Below are 19,613 nucleotides of genomic sequence, written 5' to 3'. Positions count from 1 at the left end.
ATTTGAACCATTTTTTTTCGGTTTACACACCAATATGCAATTTATTTGAAGCAAACATTAGACAACTACATTAGTGTCTTAAGAATGTACATATTTGAATTATAATAGATCAGGTAAATCCTCCACTGGGCACGTGGGTTTTTTGAGACCGATAACACGTCTACTTTATGAATTTCATTACCTACTGATCCTGCAATGCTCATGGTCCTTGATATCTCTTTTGTAGCAATCATCTAAATGGCCACTATGCAAAAAATGCCATTAATTAACTATTTCTTTAATTTATGATGACTCACTTTCTGAATAAACGAAAGTGGGCAGTTGGGGTATTTAAGGACATAAGCCGGTTTAACTGACTCAAAGTTGACAGCAAATGGCTGAAGTTGACAGAATTTATTAACAATGAAGGTTTCTCATTTGCTGAGCTTTAGACAGCATTGTGATGTGAGAAATGCAGATGATAGGAAGCTCAGTACTTGTTTTCAGACCGTACAGTTTTTCATATATGTGTGACACTATTCACACAAAAAAAGAAATGATTTAAGTAAGTCGTGAATTATGAAAATTTTTGTAATCGCAGGGAAAACTATTGTCTAATAACTTAGGTTAGAGTTTAAATATAGGATTAGTTTTTTGTTTAGGATTGTTCGGCCTGAAGAGGCTGATAAGACATGACGCTCATGTCGGTAACAGAAATATTTTTTACCTGAATGATGATGAATACTTGCCCACAGACAGCGAGGAGGAGAAAGGCAATGAAGTAATGAAAGAGGAAGATCATAGTCATGATGTAATAGTTAGTAATGAGAACACTATGAAATACTATTTCATCGGAAAAAAGGGAATGATTTGGTAGGAAGAGCCTCCAACTAAGTGCCAAACTCCATCTCATAATTCGGGATATACCAGGTTCAAGGCCTGCCGCGGTGGTCTCGCGGTTCTAAGCGCGCAGTCCGGAACCGTGCGACTGCTACGGTCGCAGGTTCGAATCCTGCCTCGGGCATGGATGTGTGTGATGTCCTTAGGTCAGTTAGGTTTAAGTAGTCCTAAGTTCTAGGGGACTAATGACCACGGCAGTTGAGTCCCATAGTGCTCAGAGCCATCTGAACCATTTTTTGAACCAGGTTCAAAAGCGGCACCCAGAAGTTCAATAAAATAGGCCTAAAGGCTCTTAAGTACCCCAGAAATAATATCCGTCGTGGAAAGGGAACCCAACAGAGAGGCTAGGCGTGTGTACAGTGGAATGAGTATTGTCCTAATAGTATACATAAGGTGTGGAAGTAACTAGCAGGGGAAGAATTAAAGGTCTATATTGATTTGCTTATATCATCTGGAGCCAATAGATCAGGGAAGGAGGACGTGAGTGAACAGCGGAACGAGGAATAAGATAAGGCTATCACACGTTTTCTTGGAGTTGACAGTAAGGAAACAAGGGCAGCTCATAGGATTCATGATAAATTGGTTGCATTTTGAGAAGTTTGGGAAATGTTCATTGCAAGGCATTCTTCCACATGAATTCCATGTTTTGAAGTAACTGTTGATGAACATCTTTTTAGGTTTAGAAGGAAATGTCCATTTCGACACAACATGAAAAACAAGTCTGCTAAATACTGTAGGCTCGCGATTCTAGAAATTCATCGAATGGACAGATTTACCTGAGAAAACAACCCGGCAAACAGAGCGAAGTAAATCAGGCTTCCAGAGTCATGAAAGATCTAATTGCAAAATGTTTCTACAAGGGCCGCAATATTGTAACTGAAAATTTTTTTGGTAGCACTTCTTACTGAGGAAACTGCTGGCGATGAGAACTGCAATTCCTAAGGAGATGCGGCCAAAAGTAAATTCATCTGTTTTTGGATTTCCTTATTCGATATCAGTAGCATCATATATACCAAAGAAATCACCAGCAACACCAAGCTGAAATAGCGCTGCTAATCTGGTCGTTACCGTCGTGATACGGTACGAAATCGTAGTAATGGAGACATGGCTCACCTTCACTAATTCTCCTTCATCAGCGCTGATTGCAAAGTCGAGGGTCCATTTTTCATCTGTTTCTCTGATAGTTTCAACTTCAAAACTGCCTCTGCAAAGAGGAACAAATAATATGAAGCATATAGGTTATGAGTATATTTCTTAAAATACAGTACTGATAAAAAAGGTACAGTGAATTTTAAAGACAGGATAATAGAGCGTAACGATATGCAGAATATAAGTAGCATCATACGTGTTATTTGTGTCACAGACTACTTCTTTCGAAGTAATTCAAATCAGAGTAAAAATTGTGGTTCAAGTTTCTTTTTCATAATTAATATGCGCAGATTTCATTATTCCTTCATCAATCTATGGAGATTAGAATGACAGTTCCTTTTGTATGGGTGTTGAAATGGGTGTGAAATCTTATGGGACTTAACTGCTAAGGTCATCAGTCCCTAAGCTTACTTACTACTTAACCTAAATTATCCTAAGGACAAACACACACACCCATGCCCGAGGGACGACTCCAGCCTCCGCCGGGACCAGCTGCACAGTCCATGACTGCAGCGCCTTAGACCGCTCGGCTAATCCCGCGCGGCGTTCCTTTTGTATCTTGATAGGCTTATACTCATGGAGTGTGGTATGATATGAAGAAGAGTGGTGACGAATTGGGGTGCAGAGGGGACGCTGTGCAGAGCCAGGCAAACAGCCGCAAATCTCCAGATTGCTTCACTGCAGGTCCCCACTGTGAAACAGTGCTGAGGCTCCGACCTCATCCAGTAACACTGACCCCAGTATCGGCACACGACACAACCGCCTCTGGCAGTGACGACTCTAGTCTTGGTGGCTCCGGCAACTACGGCTGCAAGTTCGGCGGCACGACTCTAGCTGCCGGCGCTGTCCAGCAGGTCACAAGACGGCAGTGAGCCACTGCCCAGCGTTGATGGAAAGCAAACTGCATCTTAGACCCTGCTGGCTCGATGTGGTCATGGCGTTAACTCCAGTGGTCTCAAGACGGACTGCCCTGTCACAGAACTGAACTGTGGTCCACGAACAGCGTTCCGGATGGTGCCCCAAGCGACACAGAACGGTGGTAGTAGAGATACGATACTAACACAAGTGACCTTAGTACAAAATTGCTGCTCTTGCTTGGGCTTTGTTGTGTCTTGTTGCATGCGTTCTAGACACTGCAGAAACTGCCGGTGTGGAAAGCTTGTGCCTTTCTTTGCTTACTGACTGCTATATCAGCTGTTTCCACACATGTACTGTAGAAAAGTTGTGGAATGTTTTCAAAGAGATAGTATCGACAGAAATTGAGAGATATATACCACATAAATTAATAAGTGATGTTACTGATCCCCCATGGTACACAAAACGGATCAGGTCGTTGTTGCAGAAGCACCGAAAAAAAGCATGCCAAATTTAAAAGAACGCAAAATCCTCAGTATCGGCAATGTTTTACAGAAGTTCGAAATATGGCGCGTACTTCGATGCCAGACGCTTTTAATAATATCCACAACGAAATTCTCCCAGAAAACCCAAAGAGATTCTGGTAATACATAAAGCACACCAGTGGCAAGACGCAATCAATACCTCCACTGCGCGATAACAACGGTGAAGTCACTGATGACAGTACCTCTAAAGCTGAGTTATTAAACACGGTTTCCCGAAACTCCTTTACCAAAGAAGACGAAGAACATATTCCTGAATTCCAATGAAGAACAACTGCCAAGATGAGAAACATAGAAGTAGATATTCTCGGAGCAACGAATCAGCTTAAATCACTTAATAATGGCAAGGCCTCCGGTCCAGATTGTATACCCGTCAGCTTCCTCTCAGAGTATGCTGATAAAAAAAATAGCTCCATATTTAGCAGTTATATACAACCACTCGCTCACAGGAAGATCCGCACCTAAAGACTGGAAAATTACTCAAGTCACATCAATACCAAAAAAGGGAAGAATTACAGGCCTATATCACTAACGTCGATTTGCAGTAGGGTTTTGGGACATATACTGAATTCGAACTTTATGAAGTATCTCGAAGAAAACGATTTATCGGCACACAGTCAGCAGGGTTTCAGAAAATATCGTTATTGTGAATCACAACTAGCTATATATACTCATGAAGTGCTATCGACAGGGGATGTCAAATTGATTCCATATTTTTAGATTTCCAGAAGGCTTTCGACACCGTTCCTCACAAGCGTCTTCTAACCAAACTGCATGCCTACGGAGTATCGCCTCAGTTGTGCGACTGGATTCGTGATTTCCTGTCGGAAAGGGCACAGTTCGTAGTAATAGACGGAAAGTCATCGAGTAATACAAAAGTAATATCCGGCGTTCCCCAAGGAAGTGTTATAGGCCCTCTATTGTTCCTGATCTATATTAACGTCATAGGAGACAATCTGAGTAGCCGTCTAAGATTGTTTGCAGAAGATGCTGTTATTTACCATCTTGTAACATCATTAGATAATCAAAACGACTTGCAAAATGATTTAGATTAGATATCTGTATGGTGCGAAAAGTGGCACCTGACCCTGAATAAGGAAAAGTGTGAAGTTATTAACAAGAGTACTAAAAGAAATCAGGTAAATTTCGATTAAGCGATAAGGCACACAAATGTGAAGGCTGTAAATTCAACTAAATACTTAGGAATTATAATTACAAATAACCTAAATTGGAACGATCACATAGATAGTATTGTGGGTAGAGCAAACCAAAGACTGCCATTCATTGGGAGAACACTTAGAAGGTGCAACAGGTCTACTAAAGAGACTGCTTACACCACGCTTGTCCGCCCTATTCTGGAGTATTGCTGTGCGATGTGGGATCCGCATCAGGTGGGACTGACGGATGACATCGAAAATTCACAGAGAAGGGCAGCTCGTTTTGTATTATCTCGAAATAGTGGAGATAGTGTCATAGATTTGATACGTGAATTGGAGGGGCAGTCATTAAAACAAAGGCGTTTTTAGTTGCGACGGGATCTTCTCATGAAATTTCAATCACCAGTTTTCTCCTCCGATTGCGAAAACATTCTGTTGGCACCCACCTACATATGGAGAAATGGTCATAACGATAAAATAAGAGAAATCAGGGCTCTCACAGAAAAATTTAAGTGCTCGTTTTTCCCGCGTGCCGTTCGAGAGTGGAGCGGTAGAGAGACAGCTTGAAGGTGGTTCATTGAACCCTCTGAGAGGCACTTTATTGTGAATAGCAGAGTAATCACGTAGATGAAGATGTAGATGTACTGCTGCAGTGCATGGTGCGTTCTAGCACTTTTAGCCAAGCCACTTTGCTGAAGAAGAACAGACAGTGACTTAGGCCGAATGATAAGGATAGAACAGCTTGGTCCTGAGGTATGTCAACAGTTGAATTTGTGGTGTAAACGCCCTAATAGCACCATTTCTTACTTGTAATAAATTCATCTATGTGCACCAGTGCACCAGCTAAGCATAATCAAGAAATGAGAGTACATTTGATGGACAATAAATCACGAGCTGTCATCTTGCATTGGAAGTGAAGCTTGCCGTGCAGCCAGGAAAGCACATTTGGTTGTCACGCTGGCACAGCTGACGCTGGCTACCGAGCAGCGCGAGTCATATACATGCTTAATGCAGCGTGCAATACGTTACACATACTCTCTATAAATCTGAAGAAGTACTATTAAATATTAATTGATCTTTTTCATACTTAGTGTACCAATTTCTATGGATAACACAAACATACTGCTAAAATTTCAAATCAATAACTTCAGTACTTTCGGAGATACACATTTTTGCCTAAAACACGTAATAACCGTGGTGGCATTGTGAAACGGAGTTAGGTACTGTAATCTCTTCATCTATAGTATCAATTGATACTATAAGTTGATATAATCCTATTTCCTGGAATTTTCTTTAGTTTAATTACTACAGATTTTTGACATAATTAAAAGTAGTTTTGAAAGTTATTATTTCGTCTTGTTTTGGTTGTATGAGTGTTTTGGAGAGACTGAGAGAGTGGATGGAGGACATATGTAAAGTGAGAATGTGATATTACATTAAAACTATGTAAATGTAGGCATGAGAATGTTGCTGTGCAGTAGGGGCATTTGTGACGGATGTCCGAGTGAGCTCGATTTTGTAAACGACAACCAGAAAGGGAGATCAGCATTAAATTTATTAGTAATTTTTGTGTGTAAAAGAATCGTATTTTATTTTCATTATACTTTATTTAATTTCATAATTTCGAGATTTATAGTTTAAATTACTTGTGGTGATCTGATTGGCTGACATAAGAAATACCGCGAGTGTAGAAGTGCTCGAGATGATCTGATTGGCTGCTTAACATACTAGCCAATAGGAATTCATATTTTCCCGCGCATTTGGCTAGGGCTTTGTGCCTTAAATCTATGAGTTGAGAGAGTCGCTCGGAAGCCGTCTTGTGGTAAACACCTATGTTAAACCGCGTTGATAAAATTTGTACGAAAATGAAGAAATTCACGAGTCTGAGTGGTTATCGTGTCCTTGCCGAAAAGCGACTACAGTGTTGTGCATTTTGTGGACGTTTGAGCATTATGAGTGGTTTATTTTATGAGATATTTGAGTGTGAACCTTTCTTCTAGTATATAAACTCCGCTTGGCGTGTTTCGTACAGATTGCAAGACATGGCGAGCACTTCTTTGCAAGAAGCCTGAACGACTGAACGTGTTAATTCGCAAATAGTCGTGGGTCAGTGGCTGTTTACGACGTTTAAAATATCAGGTCTTACTAAATATCTTCTGGCTGATATTGGGTGTTTCAGAGACAGTCAGTGACATTGCGTAATTGATCTCGGGTTACGAGATACGGACTCGGTAGTTAGTTTACTTGTTTTAAAGACAATAAACCAACTAAAAGGAACTTTTTGACATTTTTTTCGAACGACTCATGCAAGAATCCCGAACATTCGAAAGTTTAAATAACTTTTAGGTAGACGGAATTATGGGCCTTTTGCGTGGTAGGTATTTCGTCGAATTTTCGTCAAGGCTGCTTTTGTAGGGTAAACCAGTATCTACCATCGCAGAGTGAAAGGGCGAACACCCTGAAAACTATCCAGGTAGATAGACATATTGTTTAATTGATAGTGAGAGCGCAAGCCACCCTGCCTCATTTGGTGCATTTAGCGGCCGGGAAAAGTAAAGTTCAGTGTCGAACGAACTTTCAAAAGCAGCGGTGTAAAACCCGCGGTAGAAAGACCCACGCATGTGCAGATAAACTTTTGAAGTGAAGCGATAGAGGATGGGCTTAAACACAGTGTAGATACTGTGAGCCATACTAACGGAGAGACAGGATACAGCAAACACAGAGGATAGCGAAATACAGGAACGCCGACGGAAGCAGCTGTCTGCAGCGTCCGTAACAGATCGGCAGCAGGAGCAGTTGGCAGTCCTGGGCGGTGCTGTAGGGTCCCAGGAATTGGACCGGAGCTTGCAGCCTTTGGCGGACGAATCCGCAGTAGCTTCATGGCCTGCTCACAACGTGGAGAAAAGGGTAAGTAGTGTTTTGCTTCATTTGGCTTATGAGCGTGGAAAGAAACTTGCCAACACGGAGAAAAGTGATGTGCCGGTAATAAGTGAAATGAAGGAAGGTGTAGATTTTGATGATTCAGTACTTGCAAATGATAATATGGGAGGAAATTTTAGTTTTGATGTGTGTTAAATTAATGACAGTAATTATCCAAAATCAGTATCTGAAACATAAGGGTCAATTTATGGGCCAGACATAGTAGAAGCTGATGTTAAGTTCGCACCAGATTTTGTGAAGGAAATAAAAAGGGAGTCAAGTTCTGAAGTTGAGGAAAACAATATAAGTACTCCTACTCAAGAAATAATAAGGGAACAAACACCTGGTCCTAATGTTAAATTAGTACAATTTACTGCCACTGAAGCGAAAGTAGAGACAGCATTGGAGGCTGGTGAGGAGAAATGTAGCATTACAACCATGTTCCTAAAGGTTATGATGCAAATGGAAGGTATTAGCATTACTATGAATGAGATGAATGGTAAAATAAGTGAGTTGGTTATGGATATGAGTAATAGGAATACAAAAATAAATGAACGTTGGTCTGATGAGGATAATAAAATAAATTAGTTCCTGAAATTATTCAGGGGTTAATAGTACAGTCAGAACAGTTTGAATTAACTCTTTAAAATTTTTCAGTTCATTTTCAGAGGGCAATCGATCACAGAATTTCAGGCTTAAATGATACGGTAAAAAATGAGATACCACAGCTTAACGAAGGCGTGAAAGGGCAAATTTGCCACGTGAAACAAGAATGTAAGAATAATACTGGAACAGTAATAGGAGAACTGACTACCCATATTAAGCAAGCTGATGAAGATAGTACACAGCTAGTCCTGATTTGACTAAAGTACAGGCCAAAGTAGATCATATTGAAAAACAGTGTAATGAGGATCATAAAATTCTGGGTAATAAAATTAAGGATGAAAGTGACAAATGTAAACTGTTTGGAGGGCAAGTGTGAGCAAATAACTGCTTTAGAAAATAACTTGTCAGAATTTAGTACAACAGTAAATGGTAACCTACAAGACCATAACAGTAGTGCTCATGAAATAATAAATAGTGTTTCAGAACCATCTGAAATTGCCTATGTTAACCACAGACAGTTTTTGAGATTTGGTCCCAGTAAGAGTGTGCATCCCAAAGAGTTTTGGAGGGATTTTGAGGATGTGTTGCCTAGGTCATGAAATGACAAACATGAAATAGGATTTGTGGTATCTTATGGAAGAAGCTCGTGTTTGGGGAAATATAGCTGTAGACAAGTATGGCAACATGGAAAGCTTTAAACAGACTTTCTTTGAGGAATACTGGGGAAAAAGAAAACGGATGGAAGTACGATACCCCATAGACCCGCAGCTTGATTAGAAGTCGCTTGTGAGGAACGGTGTCAAAAGCTTTCTGGAAATCTAGAAATACGGAATCAACTTGAGATCCCCTGTCGATAGCGGCCATTACTTCGTGCGAATAAAGAGCTAGCTGCGTTGCACAAGAACGGTGTTTTCTGAAACCATGCTGATTACGTATCAATAGATCGTTCCCTTCGAGGTGATTCATAATGTTTGAATACAGTATATGCTCCAAAACCCTACTGCAAACCGACGACAATGATATAGGTCTGTAGTTCGATGGACTACTGCTACTACCCTTCTTAAACACTGGTGCGACGTGCGCAATTTTCAAATCTGTAGGTACAGTTCTATCGGTTCAAAATAGCTCTAAGCACTATGGGACTTAACATCTCAGGTCATCAGTCACCTAGAACTTAGAACTACTTAAACCTAACTAACCTAAAGACATCACACACATCCATGCCCGAGGCAGGATTCGAACCTGCGACCGTAGCGGTCGCGCGGTTCCAGACTGAAGCGCCTAGAACCGCTTGGCCACAGCGGCCGGCGCACCCCGTTAATACATGTGAACAGTTGTGTTGTGGAAAGAGGATACTGGCCACCAGATAATGTCCTCTTCCTTGCTTCCCCTGGTACAAGACTCTACAGTGGCAATGACGACACCAAAGTGGCGACGAGAGTAATTCAGTGCAGATTAAAATTAATCAGCTTGGCCCATGATCTAATCGGTATACAATCTGGACCTGAAGACTTGCCCGTATCAAGCGATTTGAGTTGCTTCGCAACCCTTAAGGTATCAACTTCTAAGAAACTCATGCTAGCAGCTGCTCGTGTTTAAAATTCTGGGATATTCCATTCGTCTTCCCTGGTGAAGGAATTTCGGAAAACTGCGTTCAATTAGCGGCACTGCGCAGCGAAGGTGAAGAGGTTGTGTATTTCATGACAACTGCAAACTGAGGCAGCAGTTGTAAATGTTTTGAAGAATTTTTCATTCATTGTGTGTTTGTATGTTGTGGTGTCACCGCCAGACACCACACTTGCTAGGTGGTAGCCTTTAAATAGGCCGCGGTCCGGTAGTATACGTCGGCCCCGCGTGTCGCCACTATCAGTGATGCAGACCGAGCGCCGCCACACGGCAGGCCTAGAGAGACTTCCTAGCACTCGCCCCAGTTGTACAGCCGACTTTGCCAGCGATGGTTCACTGCATACTTACGTTCTCAATTGCCGAAAGGATAATTTAGCATAGCATTCAGTTACGTCATTTGCTACGACCTAGCAAAGCGACATTATCAGTTACTATTGATATTGAGAATCATGTACCGTCACGAGCAACGTTCGTCATTAATGGATTAAAGTTAAGTATTCCACCAGCTACGTCCGTTGTTCCTAAATTCTAATTTCCTTGTCCTGTTCCAGACCTCACGCCAGCCTGCGTGAGCTAAATCACGTGCCTTTCGGCCTCCTCTAGTAACACGGTGTTGGCCCTCCTGCCATCCACAGCATATATATTAGGTACAGCTTTATGAAATAGTAGGTGTTAGGCTTAATACGTAGAGATCTTCTGAAAGTTCTTTCGACCGCAAGTATTTAGATCGCCGCTGCGGACCTGAATCGCCCAGTCAGTCGCCGTCTGTCGCAGTCCCAGTCAGACAGTCAGAGTCTCAGTCACTGTTCTAGTTGGTGTCTGTCAGTTCACATTACTGGCTGCAAGAGTGTAGTATTTATAGTGGGACGTGTACTCCACCAGTAGTGAGGCTAGCGTGGACTATTACAGAAGAGCTTGTACCACAACACATGAAAGCTTAAGCATAAGTAGCTTCTTGTTCTTGTAAATAAAGAACCCTGTTAATAAAATGGTTCAAATGGCTCTGAGCACTATGGGCCTTAATATCTGAGATCATCAATCCCCTAGGACTTATAACTACTTAAACCTAACTAACCTAAGGATATCACACACGTCCATGCCCGAGGCAAGATTCGAACCTGCAACCGTAGCTGTTCCAGACTGAAGCGGCTAGAACCGCTCGGCCACAGCGGCTGGCGCACCCTGTTAATACATGTGAAGAGTTGTGTTGTAGAAAGAGGCTACTGGCCACCAGATAATGTCCTCTTCCTTGCTTCCCCTGGTACAAGACTCTACATTGGCAATGACGACACCAAAGTGGCGACAAGCGTAATTCAGTGCAGATTAAAGTTAATCAGCTTGGCCCATGATTTTGCTTACTTCTCTTGTGTTTTAGCTTGCAGGAGTGACCATTTTGCTAATCTGTTGTATGTTCTTGCATGTATTCCAGGAGGCGAGCCACATAACTAATCAAATTTCTCTTTTCAGAGGATTTGCATGCCTTTTGGTATAACGTATTTGTGTGAACCATGGCTACCCCACCCCCTCTACCCCTGAGCCGCTCATCAGCCGCAGACTGCTAATTTGATGGATCTAACACAAGATATTCAGTTTCAGTACCAACAAATTGCTGCCTTGCTGACGACGATACAACAAATACTGGCTGCACAAGCTGCGTCGGCTGCACATAAAAAACGCGACCGCCCCAAGCAACCACAACGAGCGCGTACACAGTCGCACGGACAGCCACTTAGACATGTAAACAGGCCTACAAATGTAGTGGGCTTCAAATGGTTCAAATGGCTCTGAGCACTATGAGACTTAACATCTGTGGTCATCAGTCCCCTAGAACTTAGAACTACTTAAACCTAACTAACCTAAGGACATCACACACATACATGCCCGAGGCAGGATTCGAACCTGCGACCGTAGCGGTCACGCAAGTACAGACTGAAGCGCCTAGAACCGCACGGCCACACCGGCCGGTTAGTTAGTGGACTCTTGCCCTAGATGTTTTGCTCGCCCTAAAAGATAGGACTGCACGTTACTTAACAGAACGTGTTACACGTGTGGGAAAAAAGTCCATGTCCAAGCAGTTTGTTTGCAGCGGCACAAAAACGCCAATTTTGCCCGTTCCCAGAAAAAAAACAGGCTTGTGCATATGCAGTGAACGCTGTGTTTTCAAAACCTACAATAGGTTCTGACAAAAGTAAGATTAAGGTAGTGCCTCATTCTCGTCCTAGTGCTGCGCAACGACGTTCTAACAAACTATTTTTTTAAATGTGTGTGAAATCTTATGGGACTTAACTGCTAAGGTCATCAGTCCTTAAGCTTACATACTACTTAACGTAAATTGTCCTAAGGACGAACAAACACACCCATGTCCAAGGGAGTCCATGACTGCAGCGCCATAGACCGCTCGGCTAATCCCGCGCGGCTAACAAACTATTTGTCTCATTACGAATTGCTGGCCATCGTGTGAACTTTCAGTTAGACACAGGTGCCTAAGTAACTTCGCTTAATCGTGCCAAGTACGAACAATCAGGTTCGCCACGCCTTTCTAAATCTAGCAAGCGCCTCACTGCTTACAACGGACAGGAAATTACAGTGCTTGGACAGTGTAATTTGCCTGCCACTTACAAATCTCACACCAGTACAGTGAATTTTACTGTACTGAAATTCAGAGACAGTGGGGCATATTCGGTTTAAATGTCTTTGATCTGTTTGGCCCTAGCATCCAAGACAATGTACTTTCCATATCAGATTTTGCACTAAAAGACAGGGTCGCTAGCTTGCAAAAAGAATTTCCTGAAGTCTTTTCAGAAGGAATGGGAACAGCCAACTTTTCAGCGCATGTTACACTCAAAGAAAATGCTCAGCCTAAGTTTTTCTGGGCACGCCCCGTTCCAATTGCTTTAAGAGATAAAGTAGCAGTGAACTGGAAGAATTGCAAGGTAATGGTGTAATTGCTCCCATTCAAGCTAGCCAGTGGGCAAGCCCTCTCGTTTTGTTGCCTAAGCCTTCTAGCCACATACGCATTTGTGTTGACTTGACGTCTACAGTCAACCCACAAACAATAGTTGACACTTAACCGTTACCTCGCCCAGAAGAACTCATGGACAGGCTTTGTGCAGAACATAACTTTTCTAAGACAGATTTGAGTGATGCCTACTTGCAAATTCCATTGACGAAGAATCGCAGAAAGTGTTTGTTGTAAAAACACGCGTACTACTGTTCAGGTATTTGCGTTTGCCCTTCGGCAGTGCTTCCGCACCCGCCATTTTTCAAGCTTACTTGGAACAGCTGACGGCAAAAGTGCCATTTTGTTCAAACTACCTAGACGATATTGTCGTCTCAAGTCATACACCACAGGAACATATTGATAATTTGCGTACTCTTTTTCGAGCGTTGTCAGAAGCAGGACTCAAGTGTCGTCTCGAAAGGTGACTATTTCAAACTGAGTTACAGTACTTAGGCCATGTGATAAACAGTCAGGGTGTGCACCCTTTCCAGTCTCATTTGCTTGCGATCCGTGACCCGTATATTCCTCGCAACGTGTCTGAACTGCAGTCAGTGTTAGGCAAAATGACGTGCCACATTCGTTTACCACATTACCGAATGCAGCCAAGATCGCGGCTCCACTGCAGATTGTCAAGAAGCATTTCAGAAACTCAAATATGCTTTGCTTAGTGACAGATGTTTAGTGCATTTTGATCATACCAATCCAGTAGTTTTGCAAGTCGACGCTTCTTTCTACGGAATCGGCGGCGTGCTTTCGCACAGAATAGGCGCACGAGACAGACCTATTACTTTTGCCTCAAAATTGTTAATTCCAACTCAGTACAATTATTCTCAAATTGAAAAAGAAGCTCTTGCTATTGTGTATGGTGCGGCAAAGTTCCATCACTATTTGTATGGTCGCAAGTTCTATTTAGTGAAAATGAAATGTCGTGTGGCGAGGGCCTCCCGTCGGGTAGACCGTTCGCCTGGTGCAAGTCTTTCGATTTGACGTCACTTCGGCGACTTGCCTGTCGATGGGGATGAAATGATGATGATTAGGACAACACAACACCCAGTCCCTGAGCGGAGAAAATCTCCGACCCAGCCGGGAATCGAAACCGGGCCCTTGGGATTGACAATCTGTCGCGCTGACCACTCAGCTACCGGGGGCGGACTTACTTAGTGACAGATCGCAAGTCTTTGTAGTTCTTGCTTCATCCGTCAAAGCCGGTTCGTACACGCACTGCTCAAAAATTGCAACGCTGGGCTATGTTGCTTTCGCAGTACCAGTATGAAACTGTGTACAGACCTACGCAAAGCATGGTAATACAGGCACCCATCTCGCCTTGTGATAGGCGCAGACTCTGAATTTGGTGTATCTGCCAAACCTTGTTGCAAAATCGATGGGTAGGACTCTAAATTGCTAGAATCTTTACCCTTGCATTACAGAAAAATTGTGCAGGCCTCGGAAGCAGAGCCAGATCTCAAGATTCTGTTGCATTACTTTCACAAGTTTTGGCCTTGTTCATTGAACAGTATCCAGAACTCAGCTGTACGCCGATATTTTGCACGTCGGCACGTTTTCGGTACAACAAGGTGTGATTCTAGTTCAAAATGACAGTGGACAATGGCGTGTGCTTATTCCCAAAATGTTGCAAAAGGATGTGGTGCGATTGCTCCACCAAGGACATTGGGGAATTGTTCACACTAAAAAATAGCGCGACGGCGCTGTTCTTGGCAGGGCATAAACGCTCACATTGAACAGATGACGTGACAGTGCCGCGCATGCGTGGAGAAGCAATGCGCTCCACCACAGACATTTTCAGGTTTGCCTAAGTCACAGTCGCCATGGCAACAGCTCCGCAACAGGCCGTGCATCATGAACAGGTGCTCGATCGTGTTGAAAGATGCAATCGCCATCCCCGAATTGCTCTTCAACAGTGGGAAGCAAGAAGGTGCTTAAAGCATCAAAGAAGGCCGGTGCTGTGATAGTGCCACGCAAAACAACAAGGGGTTAAAACGCCCTCCATGAAAAACACGACCACACCATAACACCACCGCCTCCGAATCTTACTGTTGGCACTACACACGCTTGCAGATGAGTTTCACCGGGCATTCGACATACCCACGCCCTGCCACCGGATCGCCACATTGTGTACCGTGATTCTCCATTCCACACTACGTTTTGCTACTGTTCAATCGCCCAATGTTTACGCCCCTTACATCATGCAAGGCGTCGTTTGGCATTTACCGGTGTGATGTGTGGCTTATGAGCTGCCGCTCGACCATGAAATCCATGTTTCTCACCTCCCGCCTGTCATAGTACTTACAGTAGATCTTGATGCATTTCGGAATTCCTGTGTGATGGTCTGAATAGATGTCTGCCTATTACACATTACGACCCTCTTCAACTGTCTGCTGTCTCAGTCAGCCAACAGAAGAGGACGGCCTGTAGGTTTTTGTGCTGTACTTTCTCAAATGGTTCAAATGGCCCTGAGCACTATGGAACTTAACATAGAACTTAACTTAGAACTACTTAAACCTAACTAACCTAAGGACATAACACACATCCATGCCCAAGGCAGGATTCGAACCTGCGACCGTAGCGGCCGCGCGGTTCTAGACTGAAGCGCCTAGAACCACTCGGCTGTACTTTCTCTTCACGTTTCCACTTCACTATCACATCGTAAACAGTGGACCTAGGGATGTTAAGGTGTGTAGAAATCTCGCGTACAGACGTATGACACAAGTAACACCCAATCACCTGACCACGTTTGAAATCCGTGAGTTCCGCGGAGGGCCCCATTCCGCTCTCTCATGATGTCTAGTGACTACAGAGGTCGCTGATATGGAGTACCTGGCAATAGGTGGCAGCACAATGCACCTAATATGAAAAACGTATGTTTTTTAAGTGTCCGGATACTTTTGATCACATAGTGTATATGGGACGACTGGGAAAGACTGTGTATATAGTATGGACTAGTCTGTCGTTAAGGTGCGAATTCGTAGTGATATTACACTTTACACGAATCGTACTGGCTTTTGGTACGTCCACTGGCTGGTTCTACTCATAAATTTTATCAGTATTATGCTCCAGCACTTGTCCTCCCGAGAAATATAGTACCGATCTTACTGAACCTTTATGACTAAAGCCCTCTGTATCTTCTGATATTTTTGTCTTTGTTTTAAACGTATTAACGTTTGCTAGTAGCTCAAAAAATGGCTCCGAGCACTATGGGACTTAACATCTAAGGTCATCAGTCCCCTAGAACTTAGAAGTACTTAAACCTAACTAAGCTAAGGACATCTCACACATCCATTCCCGAGGCAGGATTCGAACTTGCGACCGTAACGCTCGCGCGGTTCCAGACTGAAGCGCCTAGAACCACTCGGCCACAGCGGCTGGCTGCTAGTAGCTCAAATTCTTTTACTAATCATTTGATATACGCATTTCAATCGCCAGTGTCATAGCAGGCAGGATATATTACCATAGGTTCCCCACTCCCTAAATGCACTTTATTATTTACTTCAGTGACATTAAGTACGTTGTTGTGTGTTTAAAAACTGATCAGTGCTATACTCAGCTCCCCCTGATCAGATCTGTTGGGGGAAAGTAGTTTTCTTTTAATTCAGACGAACGTTCTTTTAGAGTTAAAGTGTACGGCATCGCATCTTGAATTCGAATGATCATAGTCACCAATTTCTTTATGGATTTTGAAAATACGACTCTTAATACGGCAATCATAAAGCCAACTTGTTTTTGGAAATACATCGACGATAGATTTATGGTATTGCCACATGGGACGGTTGTTCTAGATCGTTTCCTAGATCATTTTAATTGTTTGCACCGCAATATTACGCTCACGATGGCATTTGAAAAGGATGGAAAACTTTCGTTTTTAGATGTCTACAGCAGGGATGATGGGTCATTAGGACACAGTGTCTATCGTAAGCCAACGCATATGGACCGATATCTTGATGCATCAAGTTGTCATCCATCGTTCCGACGCAAAAGAGTCCTGCGTACATTGGTACAAAGAGCTTATGCGGTCTCAGATGCAGATAGTTTGTCAGAAGAACTGGATCATCTAAAGGCAGTGTTCAAGCAGAATGGTAATACTGTCAATCAGATCCGTCGCCCTCTACAGAATGGAGCTTCGCGATAACCGGCAGAAGATACAAGCAAACCGGTTGCGGTCCTACCTTTCGGGGTAAGCATATCTTCAAAAATAGGAAGAATTTGAGAGATTTGATATTAAAAGTGTATTCCGTGTGCCAGCTAAAGTGAGCTCTGCTTGGCTCAGTGAAGGATGATTCAGGTTTGAGTAAAGCCCGGTGTCTACAAAATTCCCAGCCATTGCGGAGACTAATGATATGTACGGTTCAGGCTCGATGCGTGGAGCATCATCGCCACTCGCTTTTATTTCAGCCAAAAAAGTCTGCGGTTGCGGCATACTGTTTTACTGAAGGACATAAAATGTTGTATGATGAGACACAAGAGGTTACTCCTGCATCACGTTGTTGGGAATATGTAGTGAAAGAAGCTATTGAAGTCCGGCTATCTGACAGTATTATAAACAGAGATAAGGGCTCAAAATGGTTCAAATGGCTCTGAGCACTATGGGACTTAACATCTGTGGTCATCAGTACCCTAGAACTTAGAACTACGTAAACCTAACTAACCTGAGGACATCACACAACACCCAGTCATCACGAGGCAAAGAAAATCAGAGATAAGCGGTAACTCTTAAGCAAAAGTTGGAAACCTGTTTTGTTTGACATTAAAAAACAACGCTCCTTGTTTAGATCATTAAAAGGTGTCAACATTGTTGGATATCGGTTTATCCTTCAGTGGGTTTTCACCTCCGGTGCGCTGTCGTGCGTTGTGTTAGAGGGCAGTTCTGTTCGCGCCGTGGTCCTACAGGCGATGTATGAAGGAGCCGCCGCAATGGATTGATTTCAGTTCCAACAAGTTAGTGAGACGGCTTAATCACGAGAAGATAGCAACCAGCTGTACCTCCAATATATTGTGTCAAGATGACGTTATGTTCCGGCTGGAGATACGATATGAATATCATTGTACAACACCTGCCTCCCGTCGGTGAAGTAACGACACATTTCTTCAGGCGGTCTAAAATCGTGAAATGAGTCAAATAAGTATATGGTATTCCGTTTTTTCAACTTACACAAGCCAGTGAGTTCAATATCCTCCCACGGCATCTAAATTGACGATCCCACATTCTTTAGATTCCACATTGCATCGGGTAATGCATCCCGCATAAACACGCTGCGAAACTCGAGATTTTGTTATTTGTCGAATTAAGGAGATCTGTGTTTGTAATCGGTCTGCCCGGTAGTATCGCTATGGACTTTTGTTACTTCAACCCAAGCCCTTTCTTGTATGGTTTTAAATATAGGACTTTAAAGATAGCGATGGCCTCCTCGCCCATATTCTGCCTTTGAGCGTCTTTTAATTGCTTCTCAGCGTTTCGGGCATTTTTACTACTTGAGTTATGGCAGCAGTTCCCCCAGCTAACGAACCAATGGCTGATAGCCTTGCAAATCCAGGGATTAGAAACGGAATTATTCCGCCATATATCTTCTATACTGGCAGGACGCTAGGAATTTTAACGCGTCTTTTCCTTCCACTTTTCTGCCTCAAGGCACCTTCCGCCGCTGTCAGCGCTGATTGATGCTATTTTTGAAGATTATTCCAGCACCCAATTTAAGACTGGCACGCACTGCCTTGTCAACCACGAATGCAACAATACATCACCTGATACCAATATCCTTTCGTTGATATATCTGTCTGGCCTTATCAGCTAATATTTGGTCTGCAATGCGACGATCTTTATGTGTAGCGTAAGCAGTGTCTTGCACTTTTAGTGCGTTGTTTAGTAAATTGATTCCCTTGTTGCCATGGTCTCGATGCTCTCTCAATTTCGTTCTAGGTCTACAAAAACGGAATCCTGGCATATGGAGTTGGAATGGTAGATTCTCGAGAATGCAGCCATAACTCTGTTGGCACGTTTCCTAGCACTCATGTCACGCTACTGCGTGTTTTGAGGTTTGCGTTTCCTATTACACAGAAAACTGCTAGCATTCACCCAAATGTTGTGCTTAAATGAGAAGCCAAGTCATTTCACCCCCCTTGGGATAATCTGTCCTTCTGAGATCCCCTTCCCTTCCCTTCCCTTCCCTTCCCTTCCCTTCCCTTCCCTTCCCTTCCCTTCCCTTCCCTTCCCTTCCCTTCCCTTCCCTTCCCTTCCCTTCCCTTCCCTTCCCTTCCCTTCCCTTCCCTTCCCTTCCCTTCCCTTCCCTTTCCTTTCCTTCCGTTCCCTTCCCTCCCCTTCCTTCCCCACCCCAATCCCCACCGCTATCCTCCCTTCCCCATCCCTCCCCACCCATCCTGTTCCATCCATGTCCTATGACACGCTCTACAAGGAACACGTTCGGTTCAGAAATTTCCTGTAATTCCTTTGTGTAGAAGTACCCTATGAATTCTTCACTATCACTGTCTTTTAAGATGTACATTTATCAGCCAGAACATTATGGCCACCGACCTACTATCGATATAAGCCCGTCCAGGCGATAGCAGCGTCACCTGACTAGTCAGACGCACGCACGTTGCATGTAGTATCAATGAGCGTGCTGTACGTGTGTAAAATGGGGAAGGAGAGCGATCTACCTGATTTTGACTGAGGGGAGATTCTGATTGCCCGGAGCCTCAGCACGAGCATTTCCGAAACTGCACGACTAGCCAGATGTTCGAGGAGGCTGTGGTGAGTTCCTTCAACATGTAAAGAAACCAAGGTGAAACCATGTTCAGGCGTCGTGAGCAGTGACATAACAGGATTTCCAATACTCTTTGATATCAAACTGATATGCAAATTAATTAAAT

At 43.3% G+C, this 19,613-nt stretch overlaps 1 protein-coding gene across 2 annotated transcripts in view; it reads right to left on the bottom strand.

The window, feature by feature from the left end:
- Positions 1–19,613, bottom strand: part of LOC126298600 (sodium channel protein Nach-like) — a 162,591-nt gene that overhangs the window by 47,938 nt on the left and 95,040 nt on the right. For both annotated transcript variants that reach the window (XM_049990000.1, XM_049989999.1), the window contains exon 6: positions 1,993–2,083. In XM_049990000.1, coding sequence (XP_049845957.1) covers positions 1,993–2,083 — 91 coding nt within the window. The remainder of the gene's footprint in view (positions 1–1,992; positions 2,084–19,613) is intronic.

The sequence above is a fragment of the Schistocerca gregaria genome, chromosome X (assembly GCF_023897955.1).
Source record: "Schistocerca gregaria isolate iqSchGreg1 chromosome X, iqSchGreg1.2, whole genome shotgun sequence".
Taxonomy (NCBI): Eukaryota; Metazoa; Arthropoda; class Insecta; order Orthoptera; family Acrididae; genus Schistocerca; species Schistocerca gregaria.
Note: the sequence above shows the minus strand (reverse complement) of the source record. Positions and strands in the feature narration are given on the sequence as shown.